The 25,780-nt window shown below is 42.6% G+C and overlaps 1 protein-coding gene across 1 annotated transcript in view; it reads left to right on the forward strand.

Annotated features, from left to right (window-relative positions):
- Nucleotides 1–25,780, forward strand: part of CELSR3 (cadherin EGF LAG seven-pass G-type receptor 3) — a 224,888-nt gene that overhangs the window by 106,169 nt on the left and 92,939 nt on the right. The window contains 1 exon segment of the mRNA XM_029597516.1: nt 16,551–16,773. Coding sequence (XP_029453376.1) covers nt 16,551–16,773 — 223 coding nt within the window.

Raw genomic sequence — 25,780 nt, forward strand, 5'->3', positions numbered from 1 at the left:
TGGTGGACGGACTGGCTCGACGACTCTTGTACCCTTTCCTCCTCCTGTGTGTAACTGTCCGGCAGTCCCTACTCCCTCCCCCCTTCCCCAGCGGGGGAGGAACGGGCTGAGCCATTTCTTGGAGCGGCAACTCGTCTGCCCTTTACTCCTCCTCTCTGTGACACCCAGCACGTAGTGCAGAGTTCAATGGTCCGCACATGCGCGATAGAGCTGCTCTCTACTGCGCATTTGCGGGCCTTGAGTCAGAGCCCATTTATATTGTAGATAGCGTGTGTTGCTTGTACGACCAACAGATGGCGCTGTTTTTCCAAAAAAGCATGTTTTTACCTGTCACAGGTGTGACTATATAATATAGATATATAAAAACATGTGCGTATTCGAATGCAACGTTGTGTCAAAATTTCAAAGCAATCAGTGAAGAACTTTCGGAGATTTAAGATTTTGAACAAACGAACATTTACATTTTTATTTATATAGATTTTATTGGAATTTTAACAAGAATACATTAAAAATATCCATAAAGCAAACATATTGGAATACAAGCAAACTTATACATTATCCACTTATACCAAAAGAAAAATATATATTCCAATTGAAGAGTCTCCAAATCATGGGTGGTTAATTCAGGCAAGACCTAATAAGGTGAAAAAGAAATCTGTAATAATTACAGTAATGAGAGATAAATCCAACTAAATGCCATGTATACCTTACAAAACAATCATATTCTATTACACCTTATCACATCCCATTATCCACTACAAGGTATCAAGGTGGGAAGGGTCTTGAAATATAAACTTATTCTTCTGGTACGTAACAAGACATTTGCAGGGGAATTTTAAGAAAAAAAATGCCCCCAGAGATAAAACTCTTGGCTGTAATACCAAAAATTGTTTCCTCCTCAACTGAGTGCTTCTGGCAACATCAGGGAATATTTGAATTTTTTGACCACAAAAAAAAAAATCTTTATTTTTAAAATATTTCTGAAGCACCAAGTTTTTATCTTGTTCACTACAAAATGATACCAGGAGAGTAGATCTGTGGGTATATCATTAATAGAATCCTCCAAAAAGGAGGTCAAATTAGGGCTATCCCCTTGCAATATATCCAGTTCTTCTTCCTTCCTTTCTGTCCTGATCTTAAACCTAGGAATATATTACATTTTAGAAATAATCATTTCTTTTACAGAGGAAATAGACAAATCTTCACCAAGATATTTTTCAAACAACCTCAGTAGCTGATAATAACCTAGAGACAGGAAAATTTAGGAAATGAATATTCCTTATACGAATCTCATTTTCCAAATTTTCAAGATGTTTTGTAACATTAAACTATCCTTTATAAAGGAATTATTAGATAACTGTAAGGAAGATAATTGAGATGTTGTAGACATTGAAGTGACTTCCAAATGAGTTAAATGAGTACCATGTTCATCAAGGACATTCTTAGTTTCAATTGAAAATTTACTAAACTGGGATATGGAATCTGATAGTGACTTTTCCATATTAATAAGTACCTTCCACACATCAACTAATGTTACATTCTGGGGATCAATAAACTGTGAACCAAAACTTCTAGATTGAAAAGGCACCCCGAATGGATGAGATCCAGAGTCCTCTTGAACCCCCCATTGCTCCGTAATTTCTGCTATGCCAGCCTGTGGGATGGCAGTTACTGGATCTAGTCTTTGTTGTAACGTCTGAGGATTATCTTCAGAAGAATCCATTAACATGTGAGGTGATGGCTGTTGCCTAGGACTCTCTAAGAACCCTGACGGAAAAGAAATCTCTGGGATAGAATTTCTCATAAATTTACTCACCCTCCGAGCTACATGTGAGTCCATGGGTCCTCTCACAATTGGCAAACTAGGAGATGATGTCAGACTATAGTCTACCTCTTCCTTCCCATATATCATCTGAAAAAAAAAAGTCAAAAAACGCTAGAAGGGGTGTGCCCCTTTGGTGCGCGGCTTTGGCCACGCTCCAGCGGCTGACCGCCTCAGTCTCTCGGGCTTTATCTGGTTGTCGGTCTCCAGATGATGTCGTCAGGGGCGGGGAGTGTCCCGTGGCACAATGGGCTCAGGTGGAAGAGCCCTTAATTCAGTCCTCCAGCCAGCCTCCCAGACGGGAGGGAGTTCTCTCCAGATTCCTCCTGATCCAGTCCTGGTTTTATTCCTCTGCATGCAGGTATTTATAGTCTTGCTTTTCTTAGGGAATGCAGTAGGGAAATCAGAATAAGTCCCAGCATGCAATGGAGTAAAACCAGAACTGGATCAACTTGTCCTGAAAATCTGGAGTTAGTTGGCAACTCTAGTTGAGGGGCCTGGGAGTATTAGAGTATTATCCATAGAGAAAGGAGGAAAAAGGGGAAGCGGGCTTGGGGAAAAGATAAGAAGTTCTGTCTTGGCTATGTTGAGTTTAAGATGATGGTAGGACATCCGGGGAGCAACATCAGACAAGAAGGCTGAGACCTGGGACTGGATTACTGATTGAATTTCTAGTGTAGAGAGGTAAATCTAGAAGGCAAAGATAAAGCAAGACAGACCAGTTGCCTTAGGTAGAGATTATTTATTCACACAATTATCTTGATAAAAGAGCCCAACTCTGGCCGAGTTTCACACAAGGTTGCTTCAGGGGCTTTCGGGGAGATAATGTTGTGTGTGATTTTCCAACATGTAATTATGGAAGATTGTGCTGAATGGAATCATGGTGGATTAAACTTCAACCGTATGTTGTGTACATCAGTATTTCAGTTCAAATACTAAGATTGTGCAGATTAGCAATCTATTCCACCATTGTTAGCTGCTTTTAGTAACAATGGTGGAGTAAATTGCCAATCTGTACAGTTTTAGTATTATCAAAATAATTGTGTGAATAAATAATCCCTACCTAAGGCAACTGGTCTGTCTTGCTTTATCTTTGCCTTCTGACTTTGACAGATCACCTTCTGGTTTGTTTTGTGAGAGGTAAATCTAGAAATCGGCAGCATAAAGATGGTATTGAAAGCCATTAGAGTAAATCAGAGCACCAAGGGCTTTAGTATACAGAGAGAAGAGGACCCAGGACAGAACCCTGAGGCACACCAATTGATAATGGGATGGCAGTAGAGTAGGATCTACAAGAGGAATCACTAACAGTGCGATGGGAGAGGTAAGAAGAGAACCAAGATAGAACAGATCATATCCTCCACATTGACTTTTGAGGGTTCACTTTTGGGGCAGTTGTGGGCTGCAGAATAGGCTCCAGAGGTATTTTGTGGACCGAGCACCATCTGATGAGATCAGATGGTGCTCGTATCTGGCATCATCAGATGGGAACTTCGGTCGTTTACTGTTTTCACAGTGGCCATATTTGTAGTCATTTTTAGACTACAACAGAAAGTAAAGCAACTCAGCCCAAGTGTGGGTTAGAGTGACAGTAGATGTGTTGTTAAAAAAGTCTTGATGAGAATGTTCCAATGATGTGTATTTTTTGGGAGTAGATGTTAAAATAGGGACATGAGGTGTGATGTTTGCTCTAAACTGCATGGGGGACTGCCAACACCTTTCTCTTCACCTGGTGCCACAACTAACTGCTCAACCCAGATCAATATGAAGATTGTATAGCCTGCCAGCAGACCCAGCCATGTGATGCCTGCATTTCTACTAGGACATCTAGTTATTACAGTACTTGCCAGACAGTCCCAGCTTCTATTTAATTCTATCATCGTAGTCTGCTATTTTCCATTTCTTTTCAGATTTATATTTCTTCCCAAATAAACGGATTCTAGAGTGGTTTACAATTTAGAACCAAGATACATCAGTAAAGCACAATACATAATAATGAAACATAATAAAGCCATACATAATAATATACATCAACAAATCATAAATAAAATCCCTAAACTGATGGAGAAAAAGGCGGTAATATCGCTATAAAATAACACTTCCTCCTCATAAGAACTAGACAGACCCGGCTGTGTGGTTGCCTGCATTTCTGTTGTCTTTTAGTTATTTGCAACTAAGGCTCCCCTATGTTTATCCCATGCCCTTCCTCAGTCTGTTACTGTTTTAGTTTCCACCACCTACTCCAGTAGGACGTTCTAGGCAACCATCTCGCTTTTCATGAAAAGCTATTCCCTGATGTTGCTCTTGAGTCTGCCCCCTGAAACCTCATGTAATGACCCCCTTGTTCAGTGGAACATCTTTCCACTGAGAAAAGTTTATTTCTTGTGCTTTATTAAATATCTTTCAGGTATTTTTGTATATTTGGGATTTAGTTAAAATATACCTAGAAATGTTCAGAAAATAAGGCTTTAAAATATTGATATCAATTTTCTTTGAGAAGAGTAGGAGAGCTAAAATAAGGAAAATTGATTTTCAAAGTGAGTACGGGACATACAGAAACAGGAATTTAGGAAGTTAGAAAATATTTAATATTTTTCCATAAATACAATTTTGTGTTTAATTTTTTAAATGGAATAAAGAATGTTAAGTTCAAACAGGAGGTTTAATGTTGATAGGATGAGTGTTAAAGAGGGACTGAATTTAATTGGTTGGAACTTTGTGATGCAAGAGCGATATCAGAGGACCATTTAGAGGCCAGCCAATCTTAAGGTAGTTTGCAAATATTTAGATGATGAGAATTACAAAATGCATAATAATATTAGATATTTCCTTCTTATCAAAACTACTCATCTTCCTCTTCTTGTTCTCTCTTATTCTGACAAAGTTGTTTTGTTCCACATATTCTTACTTTTTATTACTGGTTTATGACACCATTCACAATGACCTGGGGATTTTTCTACTATTTTAAATCCCCTCCTAACTCAGCCTAGCCATCACAGTGATAGTACTCAGCCCGGGGCCACAAATTGCTCCTTTTAGACCCCGGCTAACATGGATTTTGAATCTGGCCTCTAGGTGTCACCATTAAGCAATGGCTGATACTCCCTCACCACATCGGCTGTGATCTCTGCCTCTGCCGTGTCTCCAGCCCTGGTCAGCCCGTAGAGTAGAAGTTTGATTCAGGAATCGGACTCAGGCCTTCTGCATGGCAGAGAACATATGAATAGCACTTGCCACTGAGCTCCTGGGACAGCTCATATTCTTACTTTTTAAGTGGTTGATCATGATTTCTCCTGTTAATCATTTCCTGCTCACAGTGACATCTCTTTATTTTCTCTGGAATGCTATTGAACAGTATAACTGCCTTAGAATGCTCAAGAAACCACTGACCAGGGAGACCAAGGGACATCTGTCAACATGGTGAGCTCAGCAATTAGCCTAGGGTTGCCAATTGTTTCTGGATTTTCAAGACACTTTGATCCAGGCCTAGTATTACCCCACTGCATGCAGGGAATTGTAGTTCTGATTTACCTATGCATGTCTTCAGAAAAGCAAGACTACAAGTTACTGCATGCAATGGGATAAAACAAAGACTGGATCAACCTGTCCTGAAAATCTGGAACTAATTGGCATCTCTAACTAGCCCTGTTCCAATGCCACTAGCAGAGGAACTGCAGCACCACCTGGTGGATACAGTGCCTGGATTAAAGCTAACTGTAAGGCTGAGACATACAACTTCATTTTTTAAGTGCTGCAAATTAGACAGGTTGCTAAACCAAATATAGTATATATGTGTGTGTGTATTCATTGCACAATTCTTGAAAACTGGACAGGTTTGTGACCCTCCAGGACTAGAGTTATGCAGTCATAGTGTACGTTATATGAGGTTCTATCAAAATATTGTGTACCTTCACCACTACGGCAAGCTAGTAGGTTCACCAGTTCACTCCTGAATGTGATGAACTTTGCAAAGAGATGTACTCCAGACCCTGTGGTTAGTTAAAAGTTGTGTATAATTTCATTTACTACTCTTGATATCACTGTCATGTATTTTTTTCCTCCTTTTTATGTTAAGCATTTTATGTATCATTTTGGCAACACATGTACAAACTGTGCAAACTGTCAGGCCAATAAAGTTTCCTGAATTTGAATCTGTATTAAGTGCTCTGAGCTGAATCCTAAGCAAAGGGGCACACACAAGTATTTTTTTGTTTTGTTTTTAGTTTCTTTTTTTGTTTTGTTCTGTTTCATTTTATTAAAAAAAAAAAAAAAACAATAAATGAAATTTAAATCATGAATTAAAAAAAATGAAAGGAAAACCAAAATGAAATGGAAAAAAATGATGGACCCCATCAGAGGAAAATAATCCCCTCCTGGGCCTTCCTTCTGATCCCCTAGCCCTCCCAAAACCTATTCCCATATTTTTCTTTTTCTTCAAAGGGCAGAAGCGATTCCTAGTTGCTCCTGCTCCACTTGAGTTTCTCTTAGAAATGTCACGAGGAAGCTGAGGATGGAGCCATTGTTAATTTATTGTTTATAAAATGGCACTGTCCTTGGTCCGCTGGTGCCATTTTTAAGCAGGATAAAAGTAATCAGGTATCGCTCTTGCCCCATGAAGAAAAAGAAACCTATGGTAACAGGGTTTGGTAGGGATGGGGCGGTTCAGAGGGGAGACATGGGAGAGGTTTTTGTTTTTATTTGTCAGTGGCATTTTTTAAAAGAAACAAAAGAAAACAAACCAAATTTCATTTGCTTTTGTTTTAAAAATGAATTGAAACAAAATGGGAAATTTTGTGAAAACTTTTCATTTTGTTTCAAATAAAAGCACTTCCCTATTTCTTGGTTCTTCTAAGGCCATGGCCCAAACCTTGCTGTCTAGTTGAATGGGGCCATTTTATTCCCATGTGCCCTTTCTCTGTTGTGCATATCTCAGGAGACATGGACTTAACAACATTCTGAAGCAGTAAAGAAAGAAAACATAAGAACATATGAAAGTGCATGCAGGATCAGACTGAGGCTCATCGAGATCAGCATCCTGTCTCTGATACTGGCCAGTTTGATCACAAGTGCTTGGAGAAATGCTAACAGTGGTAAATTTGAGTGTCTCTTGAAAATATCTTTTGGTGCTAGTAGGCAGAAGGGCATATCCTACTGTTACTACAGTCGCTTAGAAGTAAATAAACAAAAAACAGTTTTCCAGGACAAACAGAGCCATTGGAAGGGTTGGATACGATGGGCGCTCACCTAGGGTGCCAGGCCAGTTGGGGGGGGGGGGGGGGAGGGCCACTTTCTGTCTAGCTAGTGGCAAAGGAAAGCTCCTATAGAAGCTACGGTTATTGCCTGGGGCCTGGGCTGTGTCATTGGAGAGGAACCATTCCTAGCCTCAAGGACTGACCACACACTTTAGCCCCACGGTGGTACTGCTGACAAATTCGCATCCATCAGGAGATGTCTCCTAGAATACAACCACAGTGATGGGACCCCATTCACTAATTACAGGAAATAGATCTGCAGGTTTAGCATTTACAGTAAAACTGAAGACAGAACCATGTGCATAGCTAACAACTTTTATATTTTTGTTTATGTGTTTTGCACTGCCTTGAGCATTTTGGTGGCTTAGCAATTTAGAAATGTAAATAAACTTATAAATAAACTAACCATAAAAATATAGGTCCTAGGTGACTTTTTAACTTTTTGTTTCAGTATATTTTGATTGTTCTTTTCCTTTATTTAAAAATATGCGATGGCAATTAATAATAAAACAATCCAGAACAGCCTCACCTGCTAACTTGGACATATCTGGAGCTGTCAGGAAAAGATTTCTTGGTGAAAAGAGCGGTCTGTTAGGTGAGAAGCGTTCTTTATGTTAAAGACAGCATGATGTAGGCCTTCTTATGTTAAGAGGGTATTTTTCAAACAGCAGCCCACCGATTATTTTTAGAGCAAAGTTTGCTTTGAAAACATTTCAGTAATTGGTCGGGTTTATGCACACACATTCATATCTGTAAAGTTACACCTCCTTATCAGAGAGTGTAACTTAGGGGCATACACTTGTGCGGATAAGTGTTAAAATAAAAAAGCATCAAGGTAATTTTCAAAGGAAAATTTAAATGTAACATGCTATTGTAGCAATTGTCAAAAGCCCATTTACTCATGTTAAGTGCACTTAATGCGAGTAAAGCCTATTGACAATTCAATAGCAAAGTATGCTATTGATTTGTAAAGGAGTGGCCCTACACCCACCCTTTAACCTATAAGAACATAAGAAATTGCCGTGCTGGGTCACACCAAGGGTCCATCAAGCCCAGCTCCTGTTTCCAACAGAGGCCAAACCAGGCCACAAGAACCTGGCAATTACCCAAACATCAAGAAGATCCCAAGCTACTAATGCAATTGATAGCAGTGATATTCGCTAACAGGCCGATTCAGTAAAGTCCGCGGGAGAGCGGGTGAACGCCCACTCTCCCGGCGCGTGCATAAGCCACTCGCCTGTGCGCATGATACAGTATTTAAATTAGGCCCAGCGGTAGAAACGGGCAAAAGGAGCGGCGGCTGTCAGCGGGTTTGACAGCCGACGCTCAATTTTGCCGGCGTCAGTTCTCGAGCCCGCTGACAGTCACACGCTCGGAAACCGGACGCCGGCAAAATTGAGCATCCGGTTTTCGACCCGACAGCCGCCGACCAACTTCAAATTTTTTTTTCTTTTTTTTAAACTGTTTTACTCTTCAGGACCTCCGACTTAATATCGCCATGATATTAAGTCGGAGGGTGCACAGAAAAGCAGTTTTTTACTGCTTTTCTGTGCACTTTCCCGGTGCCGGAAGAAATTAGCGCCTACCTTTGGGTAGGCGCTAATTTCTGAAAGTAAAATGTGCGGCTTGGCTGCACATTTTACTTTCTGAATTGCGTGCGAATACCTAATAGGGCCATCAATATGAATTTGGATGTTGAGGGCGCTATTAGGTTCGGCAGGTTGGACGCGCGTTTTCTGCCCCTTGCTGAATAAGGGGTAAGGGAAAACGCGCATCCAATGACAGGTGTGTGTGTGTCAACTTGATTAATAGCAGCTAATGGACTTCTCCTCCAAGAACTTATCCAAACCTTTTTTGAACCCAGCTACACTAACTGCACTAACCACATCCTCTGGCAACAAATTCCAGAGCTTTATTGTGCGTTGAGTGAAAAAGAACTTTCTCCGATTAGTCTTAAATGTGCTACTTGCTAATTTCATGGAATACCCCCTAGTCCTTCTATTTTTCGAAAGTGTAAATAACCGATTCACATCTACTTGTTCAAGATCTCTCGTGATCTTAAAGACCAGGCATCTAGACTGGTGCACCTTAAACACTAAGATGTGCGTAAAAATGTGCCTCCAAACTGTGCACCCATTTTTTAATGGATGCACAGCCACCTTTTCTAGGCGCCCGATGTTATATTTAAATGAACTGGTGCATTAAAAGGGACACACTAGGGAGAAATGGTGCGTCTCTGGTGCCCAGGGGACGTGGCTGTGCGCTTATTTTTACAGGCGCTCAATACAAATTATCACTATCAACTAAAGAATTAATGAAATGGATCCATTATAATTTCTGGATGCACAACATTCACGCACAATAGCAAGGGGCAAAAACAGCCTGGAAAATATATATTGTGTGTCCAGAAATTTATTTTTTTTTTATAATGGATCCATTTCATTAATTCTTTAGTAGATTTTTAGTAGATCTACTGTTCTCTGTGATACCTCCTCTGTGGAGGAACCACAAAGAACAGTATTTTTTTTCTTCATAAGCCCATGATTTTCTAATGACAACGTCAGCTCCAGGGCTGGCGTTAAATTTGCCAGGTTAAAAAGTGTGTGTTGGGTGCCTAGGGATTTACTGCATCGGGGGTCATAGCTAATAGCCTCATCTACATGGAATTTCCATGTGATGAGTTCTATTAGGTATGTGTTTGGGCATGTGTTTTAGATGCGCTAATCTCAGATGTTAATGTAGCGCATCTAAAACGCGCATTCAATCAAGGGTAAAACTGTGCACTTGGCTGAGTGCACTTGACTGCATCAGACCCACAGTGAGAGAGAGCTATGTGGGCAAGATCCTGCTGAGCAGGAGAGCTCAGCTGGGAGCGTGGGGCCCCCTGTGTCTCCAAGAGAAGGCAGCTCCTGAAATCGTGTCATGAAATAAGATGTGAGTACACTACTGGAGTAAGCAGATTACTATTGTGTGTGTGCTGATTGATGCAAATGAAATTGAAACCTTTAAGAAGAATGCTGGAATCAGTCTGATACATGTCTCCAACCTAAGAAAGTTGCTTGGCTATCACATATATGGTGTCAATTCTGGGATTTTTGCACTATGCTCTGCACAGGCAGAAACCCTAATCTCCAAGGGAGGAAAAAGAGAAGAAAAATCGGTTATGGTGTGTGGCTTGCCAAAAAAGCTGTGCACAAAGCATTGAGAAATTTAAAAGACTGTGGCTCAGGGAGAAGCCCAAAAGCCATACGGTTTAAAATATTTTTCTTCAATATAGAGAGCTATGCCTTCAGGCTTGAAGAAAAATAATATCTTTTAAAGGGTGTTTTGACAAGTAAGGAAAGAAGTTCTGCTTGCATAGACAGGGACTGTAACATGAGTTATTTACTGGAAAAGCAGGGGTTTTTTTTAACCTTTTCCTCAGAGAAAAAAAAGAAGTTTGTTGCAGAGTGTGTTTGTACAGGGCATGGCCCATGATAAAAAGCAAAGATGCCAGAATTGGTGTGTTTTTGAATATGTCATGGCCCTCCAGAAGCAAGCCAGCTACTCTGCTCTAGAGGTCAAGGAAGTTGGTTATGTCTATGGAAGGCATGACTGAGCAAGAAATACAAGTTGTGATTCAAATCCTCCTGAAAGGACATATGCAAATGTAAGAGAGCCTTGTACAGCTTCAGGTTTCCTGTGCTCAATCCTTAAAAGAACAGGAAGCAAGCTGGGTGCTCCTAATTGCCAACCTGCCAGAATTAAGGCCAGGGAAGGTCTCACTGCAGCTGGAAGCAGAGGAAGCATGACAGCCAAATGTATCACCTATCTGGTGCTTTACCCTTCAGAGAGACAAAAGCTCAGAGCTAGAAGAAGAAGATAATGATAGCAAGGGTGCTGGGGCCAGAGAGAGACTTGTGGACAGTGTGATAGAAAAATCTGGCATGGAACCAGTGAAAACACCACTGGAACAGGTCGCAAAAGAGAAGACAGAGAGGCAAGAGCAGACACAGCTGAATGCCAGAAAAGAGAATAAATGTCAGGTGAAGGAATCTGCAGTGTCTGGAGCTTGTATGCAGGAGAGCTCATGGTTGAGCTTTACAAATTGCCCTAAAGGAGGCAGTTTAGATTGACCTGAAGGAGGCAATACAGAGTGGCCTGAGGAAGGTAGCATAGAGAGGCCAGATGGATGCGCTGCAGAGAGGACAGATAGAGGTACTGCAGAATGGCCAGAGTAGGAGCTGCAGTTGGGGGTGGCACAGAGGAGTCAGAAGACGCCATGAGAAAAGTGGGAAGAGAGTGGAAGCCTGTTATAGAGCAAATGGAAGAGAAACCCCAACAACAGCACCCAGATGAAGTCAAGAGAGTTCTGCCAGAGGAGGACGCAGTCGGCGCATTATACGGGGCGGTGCCGTGAGCGTGGTTTCGGCCCCCGGGGTGTTCCGGGGGCGTTGCCGCGGCTTCCGGACCAGCCCCCGGACCGGAACATGGAGCACGGCAGCCGGCCCGGCGCGCTCAAAGTTACGCCTGCTTCGAGCAGACGTAACTTTCATGATAGAGGTGGGGGGGTTTAGATAGGGCTGGGGGGGGTGGGATAGGTAGGGGAAGGGAGGGGAAGGTGGGGGGAGGGCGAAGGAAAGTTCCCTCCGAGGCCGCTCCAATTTCGGAGCGGCCTCGGAGGGAATGGAGGCAGGCTGCACGGCTCGATGCGCGCAGGCTGCCGACTTTGGGCAACCTTGCCCGCGCCGACCCAGGATTTTAATGGTATGCGCAGCTACGCGCGTATCTATTGAAATCCCGTGTACTCTTGTTTGCGCCTGGTGCGCGAACAAAAGTACGTGTGTGCGCAGATTTATAAAATCTGCCCCTGTTTGCGTATGTAAGTCAGCAAATTTTCTAACATGTGCACACGAAAGAAATTAACCCGTTTTCTAATTCCTCCACCAGTTCACCCAGTCTATTTTCAGATCAACATGACCCTTCTGGTTCTTCAGCCTGAACTCCTCCCAATTCACCCAGACCTCTCACCCAGTCAATACTTTATAATAAAGACGTTTAATATCACTTACACCAGGTAATGAACAGGTGTAAATATATGCACTTAAACTCCCAAATCTACATACGTCTCATAAAATAGCAACTTACTTGTGTAAATATTGACCCCTCCCAGGAACACCCCCTGGAGCGCCCCTTTTTTACATGCATAGAGTCACACAAACTCTTATTTACGCGTGCATGTTTGAGATTTATAAAATGACATATATGCTAGTACATGCTATTTACACGCCTATATGTAAATATTGTAATTAATTTCAGCACTTTCGAGGTCATGCCACATAGAAAATGCATTCTATCATTTTGTCCTTGGTGTGTTCTTTAGTTTGCCAGGGACGTGACACAGGTATTAAAGAGCATCTAGATAGAGACCATCGGTCTTATCACTTTGCCAAAACACTTCCAACTTGCTGCCTAACAGATCATAGCTGTATTCCTCAGTTTTATGATTTGGTGTGGCTTCATCTACTTGTCATCATTAATCACATCAACCTGGGCCACTGCACTGGCCTCTGCATTTTTTTATGGATAGCTTTATTTTGAACATGGTGTAATAATCAGGGCAGTGGTTCCAAAAGCATTACTGCCTTCCATGACTACTTTATACATTGGAGCAAAAGTTACATTTTTTAAAAATGTACATAGCTATCCTATCAGGAATTGTTCTCAAATGAAAAAAATTCTGAGCTGAGCTGTGGCATTTCCCTTAGGGGCGGATTTTAAAACCCCTGCGCGCGCCGGCGCGCCTATTTTGCATAGGCCGCCGGCGCGCGTAAAGCCCAGGACGCGCGTAAGTCCCGGGGCTTTCGAAATGGGGAGGGAGGGGGCGTGTCCAGGGGCGTTCCCGAAACGACGCGGCGTTTCGGGGGCGTGCCGCCGGCCCGGGGGCGTGGTTGAGGCCTCCAGACCACGCCCCCGGGACCGGAGGACGGAGCGGGGCTGCCGGCGACGCACGCAAGTTATAAAATCCGGGGTTGGCGCGCGCAAGGGGGTGCACAATTGTGCACCTTGCGCGCGCCGAGCTGCGCAGCCTTCCCCCGTTCCCTCCCAGGCCGAAATCGGAGCGGCCTTGGAGGGAACTTCCCTACCCCCCACCCCATCTTCTCTTCCCTTCCCCTACCTCCCCCGCCCTTTTCCCCCTACCTTTTCTTTTTCCTTAGTTTTGTTCTAAAACTTACTTCAGCCCTGGGGCTGAAGTAAGTTGTACGTGCTGGCCGACTGCCGGCGCGTGATCTTTGGCACAGCGGCAAATATGGCTGCTGTGCCGGAAGCCAGACCCCGCGCCTGCCCCACCCCGCCCCCTCCCCTCCCCTTTTTGCAAGCCCCGGGACTTACAAGCGTCCCGAGGTTTTACGCGCGTCTCCGGGCCTTTTTAAAATAAGCCCGGTGCACGTAAACCCGGTTACGTGCGTAAATCCTCCAAAAATCTGACCCTTAATATTTTCTGCTTTTCTGTACATTTTTTCGGACTGCTCATGGATCCATATAATTTCTGAGTGTAAAATGTGCGGATTGGCCGTACATTTCTTTTGGTGTCCGGGATGAATAACTAATAGCCTCATCAACATGTATTTGCATGTGATGAGCGCTATTAGTTTTTTTTTTGGGGGGGGGGTTCGACATGTGTTTTCAATGTATCGAAAGCGTGCATCCAATCACATGTTAAACAGTGCGCTCGGCTGAGCACACTTTACAGTATCGGCCTGTATGAATTTGCTTTCAATATGGTACTTAAAAAGATCCTCAGCTCCTGAGTTCAGTATCCACTAATCTTTCCCCTAATGTTGTTTTTTTTTTTTTTTTTAAATAATAATTTTTAATATATGCAGTGATGATTTGAAGAATACTGCCATTTTCAGTTCAGTAGCACAATAGGTTATGGAAATGGAATGGGGAAAGGTGAAGAGAATGTATTCTAGGCATCAGCCAAATCAGTTTAAGTGATTAGATGTACTAGTACTTTGCATTTTTTTAGATCCCTGAGGTAGGGTAACCATGGACGAATAGAGAAGGTCTTTCACCACATTGTATAATATCCATAACTGTACTGTTGCAGTCTGCATTTATCTGCTGGATTGCATACCAAGCTGCTCTGTTAATGGTATCCCACAAAGCAAAGGGTTTGGAGTTGTAAATTTCTACAAGAAATCTTGAGCCACTGGAGAAATTCCCTGCAATGCAAGTGAACCAGATAGGTAGGAAAATGAGCTCTCAAGGGTTACATGGAGGCCAATTGCCTATTTCCTTTCAAAATTAGCAAAAGGACCTTTGCAAGTCAACTTTCAGCAAACAGCAAGTCTGATGGTCTTTGCATTGCATTTGAAGCTGACTATAATTCTGGTTGAATGACGGGCTCCCCCGGGTCCTGATGGCTACAGATTTAATGGCCTTATTGATCTGAATGCATTGTGCATATATATTAGCCTTTCAGTTTGGATAAAATTCACAGGGACTTTCATATATTGAGTTGTTAAGGTTGCTGAACCTCTGGACTGAGATGCTTTTGTGTACCAACTACAGAGTTTTCATGTATGGTCACTTTCAAGTCAGAATTAGCAGTGAGTCATTCTCGTTCTCTTGCAGGCTGCAAACCTATTTGGTTGTCAGATTATCCAGAGTGGATATGCAGAAGATATATTTGCAGACAATGGAAACAGTGCATGCAAATATATCTTCTGTATATTTGTTGTGGCTATCCTGAAAACCAGACCAGTTTGTGGCCCTCGGGAACAGTAATTATCCACCTCTGAGTTAGCTAGCAGAGTGACAAGACACATATGAAAGGGTTCAGCATCTCTGTATCTACAGTATGAGAAAGCATGCATTGAGAAGTAGGTAGCATGCTGGAGTAGGCAAGATCTCTGGAGTCCTGAGTTCCAATCTAGTTTAAGTCAAAAGTAAAATTAGTATGGATATTACAAAAGAGAGATGTTACCAGGAGAGCGATGTCAGCAGCCTGGCTAAATTTGATTGAGGTCTTCTATTAGCTCTGTTAAAGACCTGCTGTTCAGCTTATGGTTAAGAGTGCTTGCTTTGAAATCAGAGGGTTACTTGCTCAAATCCTGAAATCCCGCGCTGGAAAAATAGTTAATCCACTTGCAATGTGTGGAATCTTCCTGCTATAGTCTTAATCTACTAGCTGAATTTGGCCCTATATTACCCAGGAGACATCTCCTTCTGAACTAGCAGATGGCATGCTAGCTTCTGATTGGGATGTATTTACAGAATTCCGCAGGGGAGCTGCACACAGTGAGCCTGTGCTCTACCTGGCTGTGATGAGGCCCAACATTCATTTTCTACAGATTCATCCAGAGTTTAAATTGAAAAGTGGTTGTTTGTGCAATACAAAAGCTTGTACGTGGTGGTGTTTCTGCAGCTACCAGCTGTTAACTTGGCATGGCAAGCCTCTCGGGGTTGGCTTCTTTCTAGCAAAGTGTGCCAGTTCTGCAGATTTAATGTCACTGTTACTGAAAAAGATTGATGGCCAAAAACTTTTCATCCAATGACAAATGCGCCCGAGGACCTGCAGTCTTTGTGTATGTGTTCAGGCTTCGATATGCCAGAATACGGAGGTGGGGGATGGGAGGGGGGTGTGCAATACACTCCGTTCACAGCACAAAGGCAAGCTCACTCTGTTTTCTCCCACTCTGAGCTCTGCTGAAAAAAATAACAACCTGACCAATTCTTCAACTGCAAATTTCAGACTTGGCTGAAGACTTTGACACATTGTTCAGTAGTTGCATGGATTTCCAACGGGATTTTGGTGTACTCTGTCTTAATGTTACTGGACTCTGCAAATCCTGGTGTGTTTTTTTTTAAAATCACATTAGTTGTAAATTTATGATTGTTAGGGCAACAGTGCCTGTATCAATGGCTGTAAAAGTACGGTGGCCAGCTTGGCTGTGATACCTTCTATGCACATGCGGGATGTGCAGGAAACTAAGCATTATATGGCAGACTGGAAGACTTAAGTATCACAAACATTTAAGATATTTGAGTCATCACTGCCCCTGTTGCCTCTTTTAACTCCTCTTTTCAATAACACATTTGACTTGTGTCCTCTCTTCTGCAGCTAATGCAGTGATGATTTTGCAGGGTTTGCTATTCCTGGTGTTCTGGGCTTCCTATTTCCTCCTGTCTCACAAGGGATCAGACTCTAATTGCTCCTCTACCCTTTCAAAGAATGGCACTGTTAATGATCTGTAACTAATTAGGTAACAAAGTGTATGGGAATGATATAATCTGAACAAAAGTCTAGTGGTGGCATAAGATAAAAATAAATCATTTTTGGAATGGTGAGATATTATAATGTTTTTGACTCTGTGGATCCCTATGTGACTGTTCTCCATTGACTCCTTCCCACATCCCTCTGACCCCTCTCCCCCAAAACCTTTATTGCAGCCTTACATGTTGGTCTTTTTTGTTCCGTCTTTTTCTAGGGGACAACTGTGAAGTGGACAGTGGTGCAGGACGCTGTGTCCCGGGTGTGTGCAGGAATGGCGGCACGTGTACCAACTTGGCCAGTGGTGGTTTCCAGTGCCAGTGCCCCTCGGGAGGTTTTGAGAAGCCCTACTGCGAGTTATCCATCCGCTCCTTCCCTCCCAACTCCTTCGTCATGTTCCGAGGCCTGAGGCAGAGATTTCGAATGAGCCTCTCTCTTTCGTAAGTCCCTTCTCAGCTGCTATGAACTGGGCGGCTGTACCACCTGCTGCTCCATGCGCCACCAGCCACAGGAGCCGAGGGCCACCATTCACTATGGCCCACATGCGAGAAGGGCATGGAAGCTTTTCTTGTCCACATTCACCTCAACCATCTCTATTACACACGTCTCATTTTAGATCAGCTAAAACTATTAGTCATTTTCTGGTAATTTTAGACCTGTTTTTCTTATTGAACAAATGGCTCCTGGTACTAAAGTGGGTGGGAGCTTAAAAAAGTCAGCGTAAGTTTAAAAGAGGCAAATTTCTGACTGTCTGCATAGGCATAATGACCCCATGCCCTTTTCACCTGCAGGCTTTGCACCGATAACTGCACTTTCACTTTGAAACTTGCTGCAGGTATAACGTTCATGTGGTCACTTGCACCTTGCTTTTGTCCGTGGGTAGGACTTTTGCTGGAAGAGTGGGTGTGAAATTTTGACTGTGCCATCGACATGCATGCTTCTCTTCCCCTCGTGCCCTCAAGAATGGCCCCTCTCGATAGCATCTAAAGTCCATGCGTTGTGGACCATCGTGTGCATGTTTATTGCACGGAGGGAGGGCAGTTTTCACATGGCCGTTGAATGCAGATAAAATGCTTTTTAGCTTGCATAAATTGCTCTGTGAATAGTCCTCATAAGCTCCCCAAGTCATAGAGGCCATAGGCTTGTGGGACCCAGCGGTTTCTGTCGACATGTCTTCACCAGTCTGGCCACAATATACGTGCATCATTGAGAGACTCACACCTGAATTAGCATCAAGAAAGTGAGGACGCACGTGGATCACTAGACTATAACAGTGCCAGAAAATACCAAGCTCTTAGGTACTTAATCCTGATGAAGTCTCTATTCAGAAATACTGATTTCTCTATGTAACTCCTGGACTAGCATCCCTTCACAGGTCCCCAAAGACCACACCTGAAATACGAGTCCTCTCCTGATATTAATACAATCTGAGGTCCAAGTTTCTCTGCCATGGGGGTGGAGGAGGGTATATCGAATTACCTCCTAGGCCCTGGGCAGAAACAACACTAAAAATCACTCTAGAAGCAATTGGTGGCTTCCAATTTAAATTTTACTGATTAAAAATGGAAACTGATGAAAAATATTAAGTTACAAGTTCTTGTTATTTACAATCTATTCTATAGCTTCAGATTTTCTAATAAATTTGTGACTTTCAGCTTCCAGTTACTTTATTCTGATACTGATGTCAATTGATATTTCTTGTCATCTCATATCCCTGATCCAGTCCAGTTAACGGGGTAGTTTCAGAGCTTCCTCCCAGAATTTGGTGGAGAGGATAATTTTTTCCCCCAATTTAAATTGTCCCATTTTGTTATACCTTAGTCCAGTGGTTCAATCATTCTCCTTATTTTCATTGTTTGCACCTGAGTGGTACCGCTGTACTCCTCCCCTCTACATTTTCATGATGGAGCTGTGGCTGACACCAGCTAGGTGCCACAGATCTTGGCACCCTCCTCTCTCTCCCCTGGAATGAACAGAGACTCATTCCTCCACCAGGACTCTCAGTAGTCCACCCATGTTCTCTGGTTGAGAGAAAGTGTTCCTTTAGAAAGTAATCACTGAGCCCCTGGGCCCTAGTATACTCCAGCATATTTGAAAAATAAGTCTTAAGAAAGGGAAACCAAAAATAGAGAAAGGAAGGGTGGAATAACTTCCTTCTCCAAAAGCAAAATGTTTCCAGAAGGACATGTTTAGGTTAGATGAAGGCACCCCCTTCTTCTTTTCCTTACCCCAAGCCTCATTCTTAGAAGCCCAAGGGTCCTTCACCGGGTAAACCAAACAAAACAGGAGACAGCATAGTGACCTGCTGCCCTTACCAGGATTAACCAAAAACTCCACACCCTAAGATGGTGGCGGAGGTTTGTATACTCTGTGAGCTCACCATCTCAGGCTCCCACGGGGGTCAGCTAAAACCCTCAATAATACTACTCCTTTTCTCCCATGACAAATGGGGCAATCCCCTTTAGTAGAGACCCTTTAGGCTCTCTACATCTGTAATTTGTATGTTGGTGTATTTGTATCCTGATTTACTGTAATCCACTCTGATTGGAAAAGTGGGCTCAGGCCAGATTAAGACATGCTGAGGCTGAAGCCTTGATCTATGTCCCCACAGCATTACCAGAAAAAAGTAAAACCTGAAATGTAATCATTTGGTTTTGTATTTACAGGCATCTAATCATCTGAGACTTTAATTTGTATTTTAGTTAGCTTTGCTGAAATTGAAATAAAGTAAATGGTAACTCTTAGGTATATAAAAATAATAAATAAATAAATAAATAGAGCAAATGAAAATTTGTAAAGCAACATATGAACTGAAATTCATTCTTAATGGTTCAGGTTTCAAGAAAGAATTGTGGAAATGTTTTCTTCTTGTCCATTGTCTTGTTTAGATAAGCTTATTGTTTTATAGAAGATGCGCTGTCAAGCCCAGTGATTTGCATTGATGAGAGCTGGGTTCAAATGCACGACCCATCTTCTGCTCTTTAGATTGACCAGGGCTGGGGATGCTGCTGTGACAGTGTTCACAGCCCTCCGGGAGGAAAGGAACCTCAGCTTGCGTGCATCAATGACCCAAAGTGAATAAATTAAAGATGATTGTAACGTTCAACCAAGGACTATTGCCGCTGTGCCTGGGCAGAATGGAAAGACAAACCTAAAACAACGAGAGCTCCACCAATGCTTGTGGTGCCATATCTCCAGCATAGACCGATTCTGATTGAGCAGGAAGCCCAAAGGTGCAGAAGGAAACTGCCAGGTCCCCAAAAAAATAAAAAGCAGAAGCTGGATTGTTTGTTGGTATAAACAGGTAGAAAGTCTCTGCTTAACAGGGACCTGGGAAATACAGAATACCTGTCAAAGGCGAGAGTAAAGTTAGTTTGTGCTTTCATGAGGAGATGCAATTGGCAGGTTAAAATACTGACACCTACTATGTGAGCAAAGACAACTGACCCTCCTTGTTCCCACTCTCTGCAGCATTTATGCTTAACACCCATCGGGGAGGAAGGTACTTCTCTAAGGGGGTGCTAAATAGGGTCAATAAAACTTATTTTGGAGTTTTGTTTCCTATATTTCTTAATTTCCTAAACCAACGATCTAAACATGCTTACCCTAGAAGAAAAGCGAGATAGGGGAGATATGATAGAAACATTCAAATATCTCAAACGTTTCCATACACAGGAGATGAGCCTTTTTCAATGGAAAGGAGGCTCTAGAGCGAGGGGTCATGCAATGAAGTTGAAAGGGGATAGACTCAGGTATAATCTTAGGAAATATTACTTTACAGAGAGGGTGGTGGATGCATGGAACAGCCTCCCAGTGGAAGTGGTGGAGACAAAAACAGTATCTGAATTCAAGAAAACAAGGGATAAATACAGGGGATCTCTGAGGAAGTCTTGTGAATTATAATGCTAAATTAATTGGTTGGATGAGCAGACTGGATGGGCCATAAGGTCTTTTTTCTAACATCATGTTTCTATGTTTCTAAATGTAATTGTGTACAGACTTGCAATGAATAATGTCAAATCTAAAACTTTGAAGAGCATTTTAAAACTGTATAATTAGGGAAGGGCATCAACTTGACATCCTGCCTTAGGCACCAGCAAGCCTCACTGGTATCCCCGTTTTCTGTACCATGGTAAGGACTCACACTGCTTAGTTCCCTGACCTCCACACAATGGGCGCGCCTATTTTGCATAGGCCGCCGGCACGCACAAAGCACCGGGACGCGCGTAAGTCCTGGGGCTTCGTAAAAGGGGCGGGAGGGGGCGTGTCCGGGGCGTGATCGGGTCAGGGGGCGGTCCAGGGTGGGTCCGGGGGCGTGGTGACGGTTTGGGGGCAGGCCGGGAGGGCGGTCCCGAGTCCCCTGGCACTGCGGCCTGTGCCGGGGGATGCCGAGGCGGCGCGTGCAAGTTACGCCTGCTTCAAGCAGGCGTAACTTGCACAACAAAGGTAGGGGGGGGGGATTTAGGTAGGGCTGGGGGGTGGGGTAGATAGGGGAAGGGAGGGGAAGGTGGGGGGACTCGGAGGGAACGGAGGCAGGCTGCGCGGCTCGGCATGCGCAGGCTGCTGATTTTGCACAGCCTTGCACGTGCCGACCCCGGATTTTATAAGATACGTGCGGCTACGCGCGTATCTTATAAAATCCGGCGTACTTTTTTAAGATCTACCTCTATATTCTGTCTTTTTTTTCTCATTTTTTTCTCTCTCTGCTACACTTTCATTTTCTTTCATCCTTTTTACCATTTTTTATCTGCTCCATAGTTTTCTCCTTCTCCCTTTTCTCTCTCTTTCCATTTCAGCTTTCCTCTGCACCTTCCTTCCCTCCCTGCCTGCTCCCCCCCCCCTTTTTTTTTTTATCTGTTTCCTTCATGGACAGTTTGAGTCTCTTTTGCAGCCGCTTTGAACAAACGCAGCCCTATGTAATGAGGTTAGGATTGATGAAACACGGATGATGTCACTGCGGACAATCACATTCCCCAATCATGTGGAACAAAGGGCGCAGCGAGCTGTCACAGGCATTACCTCATCCTGTCATGACTAATGCCACTGTGGACTCATTAGACACAAAGCACCCTACACTTTTCTTGCCTCGTTGGGCTCTTGACTTCCATTTACTATTTTGCTTTGGCATTGACTGCTCTTTGTCATGTATGAACAGAGATCCTGAGGAAGATGACGTCGAGATTACTTTTGTTAAATTCAGGAAGTCCTGCTATAGAGAGATGATTGTAGCAGGTTTCACTTTTATTTAAAAAAACAAACAAACCTAAATTCCAGTGAGTCGAGTGTCAGGGGAAGATAATGTGTAGAGTCTTCACACCTGATGCTTTCCGTCTGTGAGGAGGAGAATGGAGAATATCATTTGTTTTCCCATTCACAACATTCTCTTTGATCTTCTTTCCAAAATGTTCACTTCAGTCATTGCTTTTCAGAAGTAAGTCTCAGATTCCATTTGCCTTCCCCCTTCCACCCCAAAAATAGACTCTGTAATGATCCTATCTATTATTTAAATAGCACCAGTTAGTGTCATCCGTGTTTCACATCACCCGGTTAGTATCCCTCACCAGAGCGCTTACAGTATTGGGGGCTGATTTACTTTTTTCTGGGTGAATGGGTGAAAAGTCTTAGTAAATTGGTCCCCGAGTGAGTATAGTAAGCTTAGGTGACTTGCTGAAAGTGGTACGAGTGGTGGATAAAAGAATCAAACCCCACACCTCCAGAAATGGAGATCTGTGCTCTAACCATTAAATATGGAATATTGCCACTGACTAACTAGACTAATTTTAGATATAAGTAAGTTATAAAATGTGAAGAAATATATGCAAAATTTACTCCTGGGTCTAAATGAAAAATATTTTTTTCTTAAAATGGAATGATCTTCCAAGTCCCTCTTTCCTTCTTTGGCTGTGCCTATGTAGTCAACCAACACAACTGGAAAGCTTGCTTTACGAGTAGAGCTGGGCTATGGAAATGGGGCAGACCATGTGATCTTTGACCCCCCCCCCTTTAATAGAGTTAATTTTTAGTACAAATCCAGCAGCGGTAGTTTGTAGGATGATGAGGTATGACATCGTCTACCCAGAAATACCCTTAACATCATGTGCCACCCATGTCTTAATGGTTTGTCTTTGTGGCCGAGGGCTGCCATGCAGGGGATTTGAGACCAGCGCAAACCCTTCCGACAATATCCACTATCAAGCACTCTTTTAAGCTATAGATAGGTAGTGAAAAATGCTGAAGAATCTGGATCTCAGAAGTTCGAGAGTGGCAGAGAGATAAGGCAGAAGGGAAGTAATTAAATTATTTTGTGAATGAGATGATCCAGCTCTGCAGTTTCAGACAAGCGGTAGAGGGAGAATTGAGTTTCCGACACGTCTCAGGAGTTTGGCAGGCCTCTAAGTGCAATAGCTGTGAAGCCAGTGGATAAATCATAACATTGGAGGTGCCTGAGTCCAAGGAAGATTTAATTTAGGAGAAAGAGAAAGGCCTGAGATGGAAACAGAGTGGTTTGATAACAGTGTTATCTTACTGTTTTTAGAGAGACGGAGAAAGTCAGAGCGGAAGGAGGGAGAGAGAAAAATTGCTTTTAGGAATTCAAACTGGTCAAAATATGGATCAATTTTCACTTCGTCTTCTTATTTTCCATTCATTGGCACCTAAAATGTAAAATTTCCAGCAGTGATACCTGTTAATTTACTCATGCAATCAATTTAATCATATCTGTATTCTGTACTCCGTCAGTGCAATGGCCTGCTTTATAACAGGATATTATAACTGATACCATTTCTATCAGCATCTTTGGGCTTTTAGGGGCTCTAACTTTTGCTAATACAAAGTATGAGTGTACTTTTAGCAAGCATGCACACTTGCTGGTTAATTTTTAAATGAGACCACTTGGGTAACTTTTTCTTGAAAATCCATGTGGGCAGCCGAGAAAGGGCAAAATAGCATGATTATTTTTGAAAATCCCTTGTACCCGGTGCTGTTTCATTCTCCCAATCTAAATATTCCCCTCCCTCCAGGAAGGCTGCAGAAACTTACGCATACATTTAGCCAAGCAGAGGAGGGTGTTTTTAAGACAGGCCAAATTACATGTGTAAATAGCTTTGAAAATTGCCTTCTTAGCAGGCAGTTTTCAAAAGCCATTTCCTGGTGCAGATAGCCTCTGTATTTAGCCAGGTAAAATAACTGTCTAAAAATTGCACACCCTGTATGTGGGTAAAAGTGCACGTGGGGAGCAACTCCACGCCTACTTTTCTATGCAGGAAGAGTAGGTGAGATTAGAGGTGGGTTAGGTAGAAACAACAACGTGCGTAGAGGGTAATTTTCAAAAGGATTCACGCACGTGAATAGGAAAAATTGTAGCAATTTTCAAACGCCCATTTATGCGCTAAGAGGGTCATTTTCAAAGGAAAATATAAATGTAATATACTCATAGCAATTTTCAAAAGCCCATTTACCCACTTTAAGTGCATATAATTGGGTAAAAACTATTGACAATGCAATAGTGCACAAGTAAATCTACACGTGTAAAAAAGGGGCCGTCCAGGGCGGAGGCCAACATTTACACATGTAAGTTGGTATTTTATAAGAGGTTTATGCCTGTAGATTTACTCACGCAGAGTTACATTTGCTCTTTATGTCCTAAAAGTGAAATAATGACGGGGTGGGGAGGGGGGGAAGGGTCGGGTCTGGGTGAAATGGGAATTGAGGCTGAAGAGTCAGGAAGGTCTTGATGACCTGCAGATGGACTGGGTGAACTGGTAGATTAATAGGTAAAATTGTTAATTTTATTGCTGTGCATGTTAGGAAATCTCCCGACTTACATGCGTAAACCCCGACTTATGGGGAGTAAATGCGTGTAAATTACAAGGGGCAAAATCTCCATGTGTCTGTTTTTAAAGTTAGAAGTAAAAATACATGGGTGTTGCGCGCTACTTATTTGAATAATTTCCAACTTATCCGCTGCTTAGCCGGATAAGTCTTAAAGTGCTACTTATCTGGTTAAGATAGATGGTTACATCTCAAACAGAGCTCCCTATCCGGATAAGCAGCTCTATTTAAGACTTACCCGGTTAAGAAGCAGCAAAGCTGCTACTTAGCCAGATAAGTTGGAACTTATCTGGATAAGTGCAATAAATATTTGCACATTTTTTTTTTACATACACGCATAGATTGCTGTACCCAGCTGCTCGCCCACCCATATACATGTGTATATGAGTGGGCGAGCAGCTGTTTTAAAGTTATCCTGCCTAAGTTCATTTACATGCATAAAAGCCAGTTTTAAACGTGAAAATCCTTTTCAAGACCATGCCTTTTGTTTTTCAGGGGATAAGTATCCACAGAAAAAGCAGGTGCAAATCTCTGCGGGTACTGGTTCTCTAAGGCAGGTTTTATAAGGAAAGTCAGTGCACACTTTAACTATGAGAATTGTTGCAAAGTGTGCAGTAAAAAGTACCCCTGGACCTTGCAACAAATCCACATAGTTTTGAAATTTGCCCCCTTAGTGACCTGCAGTGTTTGTGGAGGATCTTAAACTGCGATTTTAGTGACCGAGTCTTTTACCATGATGTGTCCTATGATGTGTTAAGGTGCAGTAATCAATCTTTGACACTTAAGAGAGTCACTTTGACAATGATCCAGTCCTCAAGTAGCCAAATTCACATGATAGAGTAGAAAGAAAAGAACATTTTTGGTCTTAGCTCTATTCTGTTTGATTGTAAAACTTCCGTATTGTAAGAGAACAGAAATGGACTGGTTCAGAAGAGATACCTGTAGCTTCAGAGCCTTAGGCTGAGTGTCCTTGCTTGCTGCTCCCATTAGAACACCCAATTCTAGCTCACAGTCATCCAGACCCAGGCATTATTTATTCCCCCCTAAGAGCGATTCAGCCATCTGCAGCTTTTCTGCAGAAACAGAAGGTACACATGGATACAAAAAGGAAGATGACTTTCTGGCTCTTTGGTGAAAGACTGTCAAACGCAGTAAGGATATGTTCATTTTAAAATCAGCGGGGACATGTTTTATCTGCAAGACATCGAAATAGTCTTTCTTCAGGTTTAGTAGCTTAGTAGCTAGCTGCATCTTTAGAAATAAAACTGATACATTTTTGCCTCATTAAATCATAAAGGGATCTGAAGATGTACAATAAGCAGTATCTATAGTCCTCATACTCCTAAGAAGATTAAATTGACAGATTCCCTTTCCGGTATAATAAATAGAGCCATTACCCAAAGCAGAGGATGATAAGGATATTCCTATGTGTTTAGATAAGGGCTTTTTATGGTTGAATACATTTAGAGTAGTGGTTCCCAAACCTGCCCTGGAGGATCCCCCAGCCAGTCAGGTTTTCAGGATACCCACAATAAATATGCAGAAGATAAAATTTGCATATACCACAGCATGCAAATTTTATCTTCTGCATATTTATTGTGGGTATCCTGAAAACCT

This window comes from Rhinatrema bivittatum, chromosome 4, assembly GCF_901001135.1.
Source record: "Rhinatrema bivittatum chromosome 4, aRhiBiv1.1, whole genome shotgun sequence".
Lineage (NCBI taxonomy): Eukaryota > Metazoa > Chordata > Amphibia > Gymnophiona > Rhinatrematidae > Rhinatrema > Rhinatrema bivittatum.